Here is a 16,155-nt window from a genome sequence, read left to right as displayed (position 1 = left end):
ACTCATCCCCCCAAGTCTTACCCAGGTCAGAGTCTGTTGCTCGCAGAGTGAGCAGAGATGTGCCAGGAGGGCTGTTCTCACGCAAGAGGACACTGTACTCCTGCTGCTGGAAAGCGGGTGCCTCGTCGTTGATGTCGGCGACGCTGATAGTCAGGAGCTGCGTGGCTGAGCGCGGCGGGGAGCCGTGGTCGGAGGCCACCACCGTCAGTACGTGCTCAGCTCGCTGCTCGCGGTCCAGGGACCGCACCACGGACAGCGCTCCTGGGCGAGCAGTAGGCCAAACTGTAAGGAATCCTCAAGACTCCCTCCACATGAACACTCTCCCACCCTCGGGCCCAACTCACCAGTGCTGGAGTGTAGCCGGAAGTAGCCATCCCCGCCAGCTGCCAGGCGATAGGACACGCGTGCGGCCTCCCCCAGGTCCGGGTCCCGGGCTACCACATGCAGCGCCGTGGGCCCAGGCGGCTGATCCTCGGGTAGGCGCACATGTGAGGGCGAGGCGAAGACGGGCGCGTTGTCATTCTCATCCGTGACAAAGACGCGCGCGGAAACGCGCGCTGCGCGGCGACGGCTGGCGTTGGTGGGCCGGTCGGTGGCTTCCACGAGCAGCAGCAAAGCGGGTGTGGTCTCCCGGTCCAGGCCGCGCGGTGCGCTGAGCGCCCCGGTGCGCGCGTCCAGGCGCAGCGCAGGCACGGGCGGCTCCTGGCGCAGCAGGCGGTAGCGCACGTCGCTGTTAGGGCCCGGGCCGTCGGCGTCCGACGCGCGGAAAGTGTACAGCGCCGCGCCAGGCTCGGGGTTCTCGGGCAGCGCCAGCGCCAGCGGGTCGCGCGCAAAGGCTGGCGCATGCTCGTTCTCGTCCTGCACTCGCACCTGCACTCGCAGCAGCCGCGCGCCCACGCCGCCCGGCCCCTCGGCGCGCACTGTGAGCGTGCGCCACGCCGGGCCCGCCTCGAAGTCCAAGGACCGCGCCAGGTACAAGCGCCCTGAAGCCGCGTCCAGCGCGAAGGTACCCTCCGGGTCGGCACCGCCCACGAGTGTGTAGGTGAGTGTGCCCACCCCCACAGGCTCTGGCGGCGCCACCGAGCCCAAGAGGGAGCCGGGCCGCAGCCCCTCGGCTGCTGTCACTGTCAGCACGACAGGCACGGGCGCCGCCGGGTCTGGCTCTGAGGGATCCGGCGGGGGCTCAGCTGAGCGAGCTGAGGGAAGGACCTGTTGTGGACCGGGGAGGGAGGACGGAATCAGGGGGACTCGTCTAAAAGGGAGTCTCGGCTGTCCCGCTGCGTAGCAGGGTGATCAGAATAGCTAACTAGAGTGGGAAAGGCCCCATGAAGGTGGAGCTCTTGGAGGCGGAATCACAGCGCGTGGTGAAGGGGAAGGGGACAGATTGAAGGAAGGGCAGCCATACCTGCACCAGCAGCTGGAGGCTGGAGCTCCGAGGGGGGCTGCCTTGGTCATGAGCACTCAGAGTCAGCACATAGTGGGGCCGCTCTGCTCGGATCAGGGGTGCTGCAGTGAGCAGCTCTCCCGAGTGAGGATGCAGAGAGAAGAGCTCTGAGCCAGGACCTGAGGACAGGCAGAGCAAGGTTGAGGGCTTGGGTCTCAGAGCTGGGTAGGTCATTAGGACATACCATCGCCCACCAACTCCCTTCTCACTAGCCCCCATACCAGTTAATGTGTACAGGATAGTCCCATTCTCCCCCTCATCCGGATCCTTGGCCTGCAGAGTCGTCACTAGTGTTCCTGGAGGCACGCGATCTGGTACCTGTGGGGAGACACCATTCACCTACAGTTGTCTCCTTCTTGTTCTTGAGACAACTCAGGATCGAGTTCCCCTCACCTGTGTGCAGGCAGAGCCGCTTTTTTGCTCTCACATCTGTTCTAAGAGGCAGTCTCTCATACCTACACCTATAGAGGGAGACTCCCATTCCCTCTCACACTTCTTCACGGCAGGGTCCTGCTGCTTCACATACCTGTATAGGGAGGCCCCCACCAGCAGCCCCTGAAGCCTGCAGGAAAGTGGGGCTGTTGTCATTGAGGTCGAGCACTGCGATGTGCACGGTGCCTGTGGTACTGCGGGGTGGGCTCCCTGCATCCTGCACTTGCACAAGGAGCTGGTAGCTGCTCTGCTGCTCCCGGTCCAGGGTTTGGAGTGTGGTCACCTCTCCTGTGAGTGCAGGATAGAGATCATGTATGGAATAGCTAGGGATGCAGAGCCTGAGGCCTATGGCTGAGAGGCTGGGGTTTGGGGAGTATGGAAGGGAATGCTAGGGCAAAACTCCAGGTTCACTCCTGGTCCTTGTGGCCTGGGTCTGGGGATCCTGTCTGGGTGTTCACCAGTCTGAGGATGAGGCTATGGGGTCTCAGAATTTGGGTCCCAGTGCTCACCAGTCTGGGGGTGGATGCGGAAGGCCTTGCTGTCTTCTGACAGCTGTCGCAGGCTGTAGGTCAGACGTCCATTGGGTCCTGAGTCTCGGTCAGTGGCAAAGACCCGGCCCACACTGGTCCCTGGAGGCTGGTTCTCAGCCACAGCCAGGAAGGTAGGCTCCTCAGACAAGCGGGGACTATGGTCATTTTGATTGAGGATGCTGATCCTCACGGTGGCTGTGCCTGTCTGCTGCCCCAACTCAGCTTTGGACCCAGACACTGCCATTACCTTCAGTGTGTACAACTCCTGGGCCTCACGGTCTAGTGCTGCCCGCACCCATAGCCACCCACTCTGTGGCTCCAGGCCAAAGGGGCTACTTGGCCCATCTGCTGCAAGGTGGTAGGTGACAGGACCCCCATCTGGTGCTCGAGCCTGCACTTGCAGAACTTGAGTTCCAGGGATGGTGCCTGAGGGCAGGTCCACACGGTAGGTAGGGCTGTCAAAGTGCGGAGCAAGCCCACGGGTCCCCAAGTCCTGTACCACCACCCGCAGTCGAAAGTGGCTGGTGCGTGGTGGTGAGCCCCCATCTCGGGCCTCCAGCTCCAGCTCATGGGCAGGCCCCCCTGGGGGCCCCAGAGGTCCCATAAGCAGCACATGGCCCATGGTGGGGTCCACGGTGAAGGCCCCGCCACCCCCAGCAAGCAGGGTAAAGGTGACTCGACTGTTAACGCCTGAGTCAGGGTCCAGAGCCCGCAGCGTATAGATGAGGGTCCCTGGGGCAGTGCTTGGTGGCAGCAACACTGTGTCTTCAGGTGCAGGGAAGGCAGGAGAGTTGTCATTCACATCATCTAGCAGCACACGCACCCGAGCTACAGCGAAAGCTGGGGGTACTCCACTGCCTGCCCGCACCTCCAGCTCCAGCACTGGTCCCAGTAGCTCCCGGTCCAGAGGGCGAAGTGTTTGTAACAGCCCTGAGGCCCCATCTAGGGAGAAGAGTCCTCGGGGATCCCCACCTGATAGGGTGAAGGTCACGGGCCCCAAGCGACCTAGGAGGAGGAGAGAGGGGTCAGGAAAGAGATGGGGAGCACCGGGGCGCCTGTTGAGTTGGGGCCCAGACTCCAATACCAAGAGGGGCTAGGCAAAAATCTTTGGAAAAAAAAAATCTTAAAAAAAAAAAATGGGCTGGCCCCATGGCTGAGTGGTTACATTCGCGCACTCTGCTTCGGCGGCCCAGGGTTTCGCTGGTTCGAATCCTGGGTGCGGACATGGTGCCACTCATCAAGCCATGCTGAGGCGGCATCCCACATGCCACAACTAGAAGGACCTACAACTAAAAATACACAACTATGTACCGGGGGGCTTTGGGGAGAAAAAGAAAAATAAAATGAAATCTTTAAAAAAAAAAAAAAAAAGAAAAGAGGGGCTAGGCAGTGCCCACACCAGTGTCTTTCAAAGTATTAGGAGGAGAGGCAAGTGCTAGCAGAGAAGCTGGGTGGCACTAGGGTGATGTTCATGCGCTAGGGGATGAAGCAGAGTGCCTGCACCATGCCCCAGGAGTTGCTGGGATTGGAACCAGAGTGCTTTGCTTGGGGGCTACCTGTGGTGTGATACTCTGGGGTACCTTGGGATGGAGCTCGAGGGTTATGTTGGAGTGTCTGGCTATGGCACCAAGTGGGCATAATGATAAATGATACCTGGTGGGTTGTGTGCCTGCACCATGCCCACACTGGTGCCTGGTGCCACATCCTCTGGCACAGAAAAGACATACTGTAGTTGCTCAAATATGGGTGGTATGGGGGTTCCAGGCACAATGCTGATGTTGACTCGGGCACTGGGCTCTGCCTGCAGGCCACCTCCATCCTGAGCCCCAATCTCCAGCTGCACCACAGAGTTGGCCCGTCTGGCCAAGGGCCAGGCTACTGTCAACAGCCCTGGGAGAAGGGATAGAAGCAGAGATGTATAAGGAAACAGAATAGAGCTGGAAGGGTTATGGGGGTGCAGTACATTATTTAGGTAGGTGGGGAGGGGGGTTGGGAGGCCCTGAGAATGGGAGGATCCTCACCTGAGTGTTCATCCAAGGCAAAGAGCGGGGGGCTATTGCCAGCCAGGATGTGGTAGGAGAGTCGCCCATGAGGCCCCTGGTCAGGGTCATGGGCACGCACCCTCAGCACAGCTGTGCCTGGTGCACTCTGGGCACTCAGACTGGCAGCATACTCCCGTGGATAAAACTGAGGGCGGTTGTCATTCTCGTCTGACACAAACACCTTCACATATACCATGGACTTCAGACCTCCCTGGTGAGATAGGCAGCCATAAGTCAGGAGGGCCTTGTCTGGCCCTGGTGAATGCCCTACCCCAATGCCCCAACCTGCCCACAGTCTGCCCACTCACCCCATCCACAGCTGTCACTGTGAAGTCGAAGCTTGAGGGCCCCTGGTCACGGTCCAGGGTACGGGTCGTGCACACGTCACCACTGTGAGCATCAATGCGGAACGGGGGAGACCCTGAGGTCCCAAGTCCAGCACCCAAGGAATAGGAGAGGAGGCCAAATGGGCCACTGTCTGCATCTGTGGCTGTCACCTAGGGAGAGGATGGGGTGAGTGATGCCCCATCTTTTTGGCTAGAAAAACCAGAGCTAAGTAGCCCTGTGCCAGTTGTTGCCCAGAATCTCTGGATGGTGGACACATAGAGGGGACTAGTAGGACATGGGCCAAACTCAAACCCAGTCCAGACCTCAGCACCTGGGTTAGGTTCCTGTGAGCCTCTGGTCACAACATTTTTGTCCACTGGTCAATACCTAACCTTGCTTTATGTGTGTTTCTGTTTAAAGACACCTTATTTAATACATATTGTTGATTCATTAACATTGAACTCATGGCCAATGGCACCATAGCTCCTATCTGAACAAAGCTTATCTCATACATGCATTTCTCCATAAGGCACACCACAGCCTTCTTGTGCTTAGGGACACTAGACAGCACTTCAGCACTACACTTGGTGACCATTTTAAACAGCAAAATCACTAAACAAAAAGCACAAAAATGTGAAAAATGTGGTACTAAATAGACTGCAAAAAGGACCCTGGTTTACAATATAAAAGTTGAAACATGAAAGAAGAGCATTGCCTTGTTTGACCTTAGCTGCGAATGTGCAAGTCAGGAGACTTGAATTTTTCATCATTCTGTGCATGTCCAGGATTGACTGCACAAGCTCTGTGAGTACTGATTTGAGGGTTAAAATAAATTTTAGATTTGGTGAATTCACAAATACAGAGTCTGCAAATGATAAGGACCAACTGCACTTACTAAGAAGAGTGCTAAGAGCTGTGACTGCTAATTCCAGGTGGATCACAGGGAGTTAATGACCGAGTCTCATAATCACTCCAAGCAGAGAACCAGCTGACCAACAGAATTGTAGAGACTGATGTCATAGGCCTGTTCTTTATTAAGTTTGGTCAGTGCAGAGTGGGATCTGATTGATACTGGGATCTAATCACTGAGGTGATCAGGGTCTGCTCTATGGATTTATGAATGTGGCTCATGCACCCTTAGCATCCCATCACCTCTCAAGCCAACCTCACTGGAAGTGAGAACTGCCAAGTCTATGGGACAATACTGAGGTCATTAAGTCCTGGGAGCTCCCCAAAACTAAGTAGGGGAAGGCTTTTCTGATTAATTCTCAGGCATCTCTAAGACTGGCTCAGAAAAAGATGAAGGATTGGACACCAATGTCAGGAGCCTCTGAACATTTCAGAGCCAGATCAGCAGGATACACCATTCTGAGAGCTCTTGAGCCCAGGAGAGGGCCAGGCACATAGTAGGTACTCTATGCATATTTGTTCATTGAATAAATGGACATTCTGATTGCCTTGCCTTACAATAAAAACTTCTTTCAAACTAAGTTTTATACAATGGGTGCACACTAGGCCCTCAACAGTGGGTTAGCTGGTGCTTACTGCCGTAGCCTGTGACAAAGTGCTCTTTGTGGATACAAGGGCTCAGGGTCATGCTATGCTCTAAGAGGAAGCTGGAGAGTTGCCCTTTCTTAGCCAGAAAATGTTGCTCAGAGAGAAGGCTGGCCAAGGACTTCTGATTGTTGCCTAGGCCCTTGACAGAAGTGATTTGTGCCATTGTTTACCCTCCTGGGACACAAAGACCATGCCACAGCTGAACTCTGGAAACAGCTTCTGCTCCAACTCTTTACTGTGGCTGTGGGCCCGGATATCCCAGGAGACAAACTTCCCCCTGCATCAATCGGGCAGGCTGCAGCACAGCTGTAGCACCATCTCCAGAAGCTGTTAAAGACCTTTGCCCTCTGCCTTGCTGCAGGAAGAAAGCAATAAATAGTGGTCAGGGGAAGTTGTCAGGAAGTGACCCCCAAAGGCGCACAGGCCATTGACTGGAAATGACCAAGGCAGAAGTGAATTTCCTGGCCTGTGCAGCCCCTGTTCAGAGGTTCCACTGCAAATGTGCAGTCTCTATTTTCAGCAGTTGCTCAGCCCTGCTTCACAGTCCAACCTTGGTCAGCTCCCTCTCCCACTCTGCCCAAAGCTATAACTAACCTTATCTTTTTCCTTTTGTCCCCATCCCACCACTAGCTCTCATCAAACACACTATTTCAAGGAGAAAATAAAGACCCTTATCTGTGAACTCTCTAAAATTCTTACCAGACCACAAACTTACTGCATCTGCCCCACCCTGACCACCTTCCCAGGTGTCTCTCCTGTTTCTCCTCCCACTGCTTCCCTACTCCACAGCCTTTCTCCACCTCCCCTTCCTCTGCCTGTTCTTACACATTCTTGTTCCCTGGACTCTCTCCTTGGCCTCTTCTTACTCTACATGCTCTCTCAGGGCCTTCTCTTCCACTTCCATGGCTTTGACCATCGTCCATCCTTTGACGCAGACCATTCCTCTGAGCCCCAGCTTGTACATGCCGATGCCTGCTCAACATCTCTACTTGGATGTCCCACAGGCACCTTAAATCCAACCTGTCCAAAACTAAACTCATGATCATTCCAAACCCCTCTCTAATGACTCTTCCATCCATGTAGTTGCTCAAGCCAGAAATCTGTTCTTCCCTTTTCCTCTCCCGGTATATCAATCAACCAGGGACTAAGTAAATCCTCATTATCTCTCCTATTTGTCTATTCCTCTCCATCACCAGTTTCACTGTCCTGACTTAGGCCTGAGCTGTCTCTCTCTTATACTATTGTAATTCCTTTCTCATAGATGTGTGACTCTCCAATCTGTCCTCTACACCAGGATTTCTCAACCTTGGTACAATTGACATTTTGAACCAGATAATTCTTTGTTGTGGTGCTGTCATGTGCATTTATGGGATGTTTGGCAGCATCCCTGGCCTCTACCCACTAGATGCCAGTAGTATCCCACCAATTATGACAATCAGAACCGTCTCTAGACATTGCCGAATGTCCCCTCCAGAGGCAAAATCTCCCCTAGATGTCAACCACTGCTCTACACTGACTACCAAAAGCATCTTTTGAGAAAACAAATATGATCTCTCCTACTGAAAAATCTTCAATGCTCCCTAAAGAAAAATGCTCAAACTCTTTGGCTTGGCTTGACTCCTCACCGTCTGGCCTACCTGCACAGTCTCATCTCCCACTCTCCCATCTAACTCCTTAAACTGCAGAGAGATAGTGAGCTACTTGTACGCCCTTGGACAAGTCAGGCTCTCCCACTCCTCTGGGCATGTCACCTCTGCTTGGAACCCTTCCTGTCTGAACACCTCATAAACTCCTGCTCATCTTTTGAGTCTCAGCTCTCTGTCCGTTCCTTTGGGAAAACGTTCATACTGCCTATCTGAACCTCACATATATCCCCATCATGGGAGTTTTCTTATTGCAGTAAACTGTTTCTTTGCAGATGAATCTCTCTGCTGGAATATAAACTCTGTGAAGTAGCAGGGGATGACTCATTCATTACTGTATGCTGTGCCCTTAATACAATGACAGGCACATGGTAGATGCTCGATAAATGTATACTGAATGAATTAAATACTAAGACTTCTTGTAACAGTTATGAACATCTAATGATCATTTTTTTATCCCTGCTTCCTCTAGGGTTACTAATAGTAAAAACTCCAGGAAACCCCCTGGAGAGTTGCACTTTTACTTCAGGCACTAGTGAGGAGGAAGAAGTTTGGAAACCATAGCCTACTGGTCCTGGGCCAAGAGGCAGAATAAACACATGGGAGAGTGAGTGGGAGCTGGACAGCAGCATGCAGGCAAATACTCAGAGTCTGGTCAGAAGACAGGGGGTCAGCCTGGAAGTCTAGGCCAATAGGCAGCCCCTGAGAAGATACTCAGGGGTCTGGTGGACTTCTGAGACACAAAGACTTCAAGTACTAATCTCTTAAGAGGCCACCATGCCTCCAGTCTCCTCTTCTGCATCCATACTCCAGGGGGCAGCCAAAGCAATCTTTCCAAAAGATATATCAGATTTGTCTAGAGCCCCTCATTGGTTCTCTATGATTTTTTTGCTTTTTTGAGGAAGATTAGCCCTGAGCTAACATCTTCCACCAATCCTCCTCTTTTTTGCTGAGGAAGACTGGCCTTGAGCTAACATCTATGCCCATCTTCCTCTACTTTATATGGAGGACGCCTACCACAGCATGGCTTGACATGTGGTGCGTAGGTCCACACATGGGACCCGAATGGGTGAACCCTGGGCTGCCGAAGCAGAACGTGCAAACTTAACTGCTGTGCCAATGGGCCAGCCCCAGTTCTCTATGATTTTTAAGATAAAGTCAAAGCTTGTAATCTGATCCCTGTCTACTATCTTGTCACATCTCTCTTCAACTCTTTCTCTTACACAATTGAGGCCAACCTGAACAATGCAGCCCTCTGAACACATCACAGTGTTCTGCAGCTCTTTCTGTAGGCCTGGAGTCTCCATTCACACACTTATATTATCCATTTGGCAAAGTCTCATTGGTTCTTCAATGGCCCCTCCTCTGAGCTTCCACAGCACCTCATATGCCACCTGATGGAGCACTAGTTACTGGTGTGTCTCCCTGTCTAGACTGGGACCTGCCTGGGAACAAGACTGTCTCCTTTCTTTGTTTCCAGGGTCCAGCACAGTGCCAGGCTTACAGTGGGTAAGTTAATTCTTGAATGTATCACTTACCCACTGATCCAATCCATCCTTTGCCCTTAAAGCAAGTTAGCTTCCTAAAAAAAAAACAATCTGTAGGGAAGAGTGAGGGATGAATAGGTGAAGCACAAAGGATTTTTAGGGCAGTGAAACTACTCTGTATAATACTATAATGAAGGTCATTATATATGTCCATTATACATATACATTATATGTGTCATTATACATTTGTCCAAGCCCATAGAATGTACAAAATCAAGAGTGAATCCTAATGTAAACTATGGATTTTGGGTGATAATGATGTGTCAGTGTAGGTTCATTAATTGTAACAAATATGCCATTTTGGTGTGGGATGTTGATAATGGGGGAGGTTATGCCTGAGTGCAGGAGGAGATATATGAGAAATCTCTCATTTTACTGTGAATCTAAAACTGCTCCCCAAAACATAGAGTCTTTAAAAAAAAAACTAAACCAAAACAATCAGAGCATGCCCTTTTCTGGTTCAAAGAAGTTCAGCGACCTCCTTTACCTTCCAAGTAAAGTCCTAACCCCCAACAGCTTGACGTCCAAAGACTTCGGCAATCTGGCTTTGACACCTGCTTCTCCAGTTTCATGCTCTCTCCATCTCCTCCAGGCCTGACTTTCAGGCACTCTGTGGCACCCAGAGTCTGTCCAGGGCTCCTGCCTCTTCCTCTGAGAGGGCTTCCTGCTCTGGACGTCGGGCTCTCACTGGATAATTCTTGTTATGTCTCATCCTTGAGCCTGAGCCCAAGTGTCCCATCAAGGCTTAGCTCCAAGGGCAAGGATAGGGGATTCTTCCAGCACAGCCCAGCACTGGAAAAGGCTTGGAAGGCTCTGTAAATGCTGGCATCTCCTTTGGGGAGCAGGAACTACACGGGTGTACAGAACAGCTTTGAGACTTTACAGAGTCTCTCTCACTTCCTCACACCACAAGATACTTTTTCTCTAGATCCAATCTTAATTACCTCAACTGCCAAGATTACCTGGCCTAGCTCTTGCAACCTGCTTTCTCATCTTCTTATTAACCCTCACCCTCTGCACAGACTTTGGAGCTCACAGGATGGGACCAAATCCTCTGGCATAAGTCACTATAAACATATGCACTTGCAAGGCTTGGTTCCTGCTGTGAGGTCCCCTGTGACCCTCTGATCCACTCCTGCCCACAACAGCATCCCACTGTGTGCAGAGCTTACCCACCTGCAGGAAGCAGGTCCCAGGCTGGGTGCCCTCAGGCAGTGAAGCATTGTAGAAAGTCCTCTGGAACTGGGGCTCATTATCGTTGACATCTTGCAGGGCCACACTAACTGTGGCAGAAGAAACGAGAGGGGGCAAGCCCCCATCTGTGGCCACCACAATCAGCTGTGGCTGAGGTTCCAACTCATAGTCCAGTGAGGCAGCCGTGGTGATGATGCCTGAGGTGGGGTCAATGGAGAACCAGCGATTATGGGCACCAGGGGCCAGGCTATAGGTGACCTGACCATTGGTGCCCTGGTCAGGATCCTGGGCCATCACTCGCACCACAAAGCTGCCAGGCAGTGCAACCTCAGGCAGGGGCTCAGGTCGGTAGAGCTGGCGGTCAAAGGCAGGAGCATTGTCATTGACATCAGTGACATGCAGCACAAAGGTAGCCTCAGCCCGCAGTGGGGGTGAGCCTGAATCTGTGGCAGTAACCCGCAAGTTATAGGCATCCCTCTCTTCCCGATCCAGTTGCCGAGCTACGCACACCAAGTAGATGACGCTGTCCTGGGTGCTTAGGGCAAAGTGGCCCTCTCCACCCTCCAGGGACACGTTAACATGGGCAAAGTCTCCGTCATCTGGGTCTGACACAGAGATGCGAGCAACGAGCTGGCCAGGTGGGGCAGCCTCGGACACTCGGGGGGAGCCATCTGCACTCAGGAAGATGACAGTCATGGAGGGCTGATTGTCATTGGCATCTCGCACGTGCACAGTCACAAAGGCTGAGCCCAGCTCAGGGTGAGCCCCACCGTCCCGTGCCTGCACCACCAGTTCATGGACCCGCCGCTGCTCAAAGTCCAGTGGCCGCTCCAACCGCAGCAGCCCTGTGTGTGCATCAATAGAGAAGGGTCCATCACCCTCACTCTGCCTCCGGTTGATCTCATAAGTCACAGCCCCATTGGCACCAGCATCAGCATCAGATGCATACACCTGCAGGACAGGACTGCCTGGGGCCAGGCTCTCAGACACCACAGCATGATAGCGGCTCTGATTGAAAGCTGGGGCATGGTCATTGATGTCCAGCAGTGTCACGTCCAGAAGGGCCTGGGCCCTCCGGGGGGGTGAACCACCATCATAGGCCTCCAATTGCAGCATGTAGTGTGAGCGGTTCTCTCGGTCCAGCTCCCCGGTAACTACCAGCTCTGGCACTGGGGCTCCATCTGGACCAGGGCGTGTCTCCAGCTGGAAGGTCTCTCCAGCCCCATCACCAGATAGTGCATAGCCCTGGGTTCCTAGACGGCCAGCATCTGCATCACGAGCAGGCTCCAGTGGATAGCAGGTGCCAAGAGCTGTATGCTCAGGTATCTGCAGGGCAGCCCGAGCCTGAGGAAAGGCTGGAGCATGGTCATTGATGTCAGCCACTCGCACGGTAACTTCCACAGTGGCACCGTCAGGAGTGACTGCAGTGAAGCGATAGCGATCCCGCTGCTCACGGTCCAAGACACGAGCAGTCCGGACCACCCCACTGTGTTCATCAATGGCCAGGTCTGTGCCCACGCCACTGCCCTCCTGGGCAGAAATGAAGTACATGGGAGGTGCTGCCGTGCCTGCCGGAAGTCCTGCACTGATGTCCCCAATCAGTGTACCTGCCGGCTGCTCCTCATCAATCTGTAGGTCCAATCTCCCGGCCTGACCCCAAGCGCCTGGCACTGTGGCTCCCAGCAGCAGCAGCAGTAGCAGCGAGAGAGGCCTGGGGCTCTGCATGCCAGTGCAGGAAGGCGCGATGCCCAGCTCTTTCTGCATGACAGGGGCAGTCCAGTTTTGGCTTGGGCTCCAGCTCCAGGCCAGGCTCTGGGCCCAGCCTGATCTCAGGCTTTGGATCTGGTCCAACTCGGGCCCTGGCTCCAGCTCAGCTTCCTGACCTGGGAGAAAAGCAGAAAAAGAAGGACATGACAGGGGAGGGAGCAACAGTCCAGGGAGACCGGGGTCTACGCCACATCAAGACTCAGGCATGCTCAGGCCCCTAGCAGGGCCCTTGTGCTGTCTCACACCCATCTCGGGCCTAGGAAGTCCTGCTTCAGGACTCCTCAGGACCCACTCCAGTCTTTCCCTGGCGAGTCCGGATCTTACCCGACCACCCCTCTCTCAGCAGATGGTTTTGCTTCCTATTGTTCAGGTCTGAATGTCCTCAGATTCCCTTCCTTCTATCTCTAGACTTTAAAATATAGACAATCCTTTCTCATTTTTCTTCTCACTCAGGACTACTACTCACCTCAATAACCATGTGCTTGGTAATCTTATCTGAATCATCAACTCTTCCTGTCTGCTGGAGCCATCTATCTGCATTTAAATATGCTGAAGGCCCTCCTGTTTTATTTATAGATATTTTTTCCTTAGCCCCACTTCCTTCTCCTCTCAATAAGAGATTGACAGCCTGCTATGTGGACACCTCAGTGAATAAAGGAAAGAGTCCCTGGCTCTACGGGGCTTACAGTCCAGGACTTGGACAAGTAATTCCAAGTGTGGTAAGGGCTGTGAGGAGAAGTACAGGGAGCTGTGAGGGCAGAGAAGAGGGCTGACTGCCGGATGTCAGGGAGAGGTTCTCTGAGGAAGTGACATTCAGGTCGGGATCTACTTCATAAGTAGGTGTTAGCTAGGCAACAGGAAGCAGAAAAGTGGGTAAAGAAAGGAGAGCAGAGCTTTCAGAAGAGGGAACAGAACGTGGGAAGGCTTAGAGTCTACAGTCAAGAAAGGGCTGAGAGTGTTTGGGGGGTAGGGGACAATGTGTGTGAGGTGTAGAGTGCTGGGTGCAGAGGGCATGAAATGGGGCAGGGACTCATAAGCCATGGTAATGAATTGACTAAGGAAGGGCAAATGGAAGCCAGGAAAGCACTTTAAGGGATGCCATGATATGACTTACATTTTGTGAAGATCACTACTGCTGTCCTTTGGTATGTGGATGGGCCAGTTATCTGAGGACAACCCTTATAACACACTTATGGGAATCCAGGCAATGGCACTGCTTTGATTGCTTGGATGAGTGTTAGCAATGAAACAGGTGAAACGTGGATGGGTCTGTGGGAAGTTTAGAAGGTAGAATAGGCCGGGCTTGATGACTGCTTGAAGGCAGAAGATGAGGGAGTGGGAGAACTCAAGAATGATAGGCAAATTTCTGGCCTGAACCATCAGCTGGACAAAGGTGTCCTTAACTGGCCAGAAAGAGAGAGAAAGAAAACAAGAGAGGGAGGTGCTTCTGAGTCTAAGGGAAGCCAGGGTTTCAAATGCTGCTGAAGTGCAAGAAGGAGGAAGCCTAAAGCCCCATGAAGGCCTACATTGACTAAGTGAGAGCAGAGTCAGTGGAGGGTTTGCCCTTTCTGAAAGGCTGGTTCATTTCCCCCAATTTCTCACTTCTCACACCCTCCTCCCTCTGTGCAATGAGGTTTTCCCTCCTGTGACATTGCTTTCACTAAGCTTTCTATCATCTCTGTGCTCCACATCCAACGGACATTTTTTTATCTTCCTCTTGCTGGATCATTGTGGAACACTGGATCACTGACCATTGGCTTCTTGAAGCCTACTCCTCTTGGCTTCACATGGTGACACCCTACCCCTTGCTTCCATTGTACTTCTCTGCCCACTCCTCAACCTCTGCCCACTCCTCAACCTCCTTTGCAAGTTCTTCTTCCTCTGCCCATCCTTTAAAAATTGATGCTCTTCAGGACTCAATCCTGGGCCTCGTCTTTTCCCACTCCCCACACTCTGCCTGGGTAAACTTATCCATTCCCATGCCTTGAGTTCAAATGTATCAATCATTTTTTATGTGTTGTCTACTTGCTGATGACTTTCAAACTTCCAGCTCCAGCTCCAGAGAGCTCAGGAGACACATGCCCAGCCACATACTGGACGTCCTTAACACACATCCCCAACCTTCACTCAAGCTGATTTTCTTTATCCATTCCTTTCCTGTGAACAGCACCAGCACTCCTCAGGTGTCCAAGCCAGAAATCCAGAAGCTCTCTGTGCATCCTTGCTTTTCTTTGGGCTGATTTCCAATTAGTCATAAAAACCTGACCATCTCAACTAGATTTGTCTCAAGTCTGCCCTTTCCTCTTTTCACGCTGCTGCTGGCCCAGTACAAGCACTGTCATCTCTCCTTTTGATTCCTGCAACAGCTCCTCACTGGTCCCCCTGCCTCCTGGCTTGGACCCTCTGATCCATCTCCACCTGGCCAGAGCTATCCACACAGCTCTCACCAAACCTCTCCTGATGAATGGCTTCCACTGGTTCGCCATTACTGACAGCAGAAAACTGCTGCCCCTCTATGGAAAAAAAAATGCAGGTACACACACACACACACACAAACTTGTGTCTGCAAGGAGTTCATGGACTGTAGGTATAGAACTTCTGGCCCACAAGATAAAGTCCAACCTCCTTAATATATCTTCCTGATCTGAGCCCTGTCAACCTCTCTGGTGTGCCCACCTTTACCTGCCTTTCCACAACTCTGCATTACAATGCTCGACCCATTACCATGCCCCTCCCCAACTCCTTCCCTTGTAGACACTATTCTCTCACCTGAGATATCTTCTAAAAGTCTTCTTCAACTGGCCATCTCCTACTCAAACTTCAAGATCCAGTTCAAATGTCCTGTCTTGTGTGGAATCTTCTATGACATCTCCCTCACCCCTCTGCAAAGCCTACTGTACCCTCTACTGGGCTCCCACTGCTTTTAGTGCACGCTGACAATAAACTGCACAGTCATGTGTCCGCCCCCGATGCTGAACTGGAGGCGCCTGGAAGGCAGCAACTTGAGAGTCCTGGTCTCTGATTCTCCAGCATTTATTAGAAGTATAGCGTTAGCAGGCAATCGCTGCTGAAGAATGGTCAGAACCTCATAATTCCACACCACTGCACTCACATACTGACACAGAGAGAAACGTCCACAGACATGCTAACTCAGACGACATATACAAACACACGTGAGCCCATGCCTCTGAGGTACCACGGTCAGAAGTGTGGCTATAGAAGTGTATCCTTAGGTCTTTATAGATTTGCTCTGCTCTAGGACTTCCTGTCCTCCTACGGGAGGAGAATGTCTGACTTCCCTCTTATACTTCCAACCCCCATCTTTCCTACCTGTGTGAGGCAATAAAAGGAGCAGGGACTCTGGAGTTTGAGTTGGGTTTGAGTCCCAGTCTGACTGTTATTTTCCTAATCTGTACAATGGCTATGTAATACCTACCTTATGGGGGTTTGTGGGAATTAGAGGCAATGGAAGCAAGAAGCTCAGAGTTGGGCATTTGGTGGATGCTGTCTCATCAGTTCCCAACACCATCCCTGATAGGTCCCCTCATCTTGGCTTTAGAGTTCTGGGGTTCTACGTGTGCACTACGGCCCCTCTCCTGGGGTCTCAAGTCTGAGGAACCCGTGGAGCTGCCAGATGGAATAATAGGTCAGAGGAATTCAGAAGAAGAAAGT

General features: G+C 52.5%; 1 protein-coding gene across 1 annotated transcript in view; it reads right to left on the bottom strand.

Moving 5' to 3' along the window:
• The window catches only part of DCHS1 (dachsous cadherin-related 1), a 35,716-nt gene that overhangs the window by 8,409 nt on the left and 11,152 nt on the right, over window positions 1-16,155 (bottom strand). Inside the window, exons 2-11 of the mRNA XM_046685222.1 lie at window positions 10,699-12,599; window positions 4,757-4,945; window positions 4,428-4,659; window positions 4,060-4,296; window positions 2,386-3,411; window positions 1,971-2,164; window positions 1,666-1,762; window positions 1,406-1,563; window positions 345-1,209; window positions 22-261 (exon numbers count right to left, since the gene is read on the bottom strand). Of these exons, the coding sequence (XP_046541178.1) occupies window positions 22-261; window positions 345-1,209; window positions 1,406-1,563; window positions 1,666-1,762; window positions 1,971-2,164; window positions 2,386-3,411; window positions 4,060-4,296; window positions 4,428-4,659; window positions 4,757-4,945; window positions 10,699-12,480 (5,020 nt within the window). The 5' untranslated portion in view covers window positions 12,481-12,599. The remainder of the gene's footprint in view (window positions 1-21; window positions 262-344; window positions 1,210-1,405; window positions 1,564-1,665; window positions 1,763-1,970; window positions 2,165-2,385; window positions 3,412-4,059; window positions 4,297-4,427; window positions 4,660-4,756; window positions 4,946-10,698; window positions 12,600-16,155) is intronic.

This window comes from Equus quagga, chromosome 14, assembly GCF_021613505.1.
Source record: "Equus quagga isolate Etosha38 chromosome 14, UCLA_HA_Equagga_1.0, whole genome shotgun sequence".
In the NCBI taxonomy this organism is placed as follows: Eukaryota; Metazoa; Chordata; class Mammalia; order Perissodactyla; family Equidae; genus Equus; species Equus quagga.
Note: the sequence above shows the minus strand (reverse complement) of the source record. Positions and strands in the feature narration are given on the sequence as shown.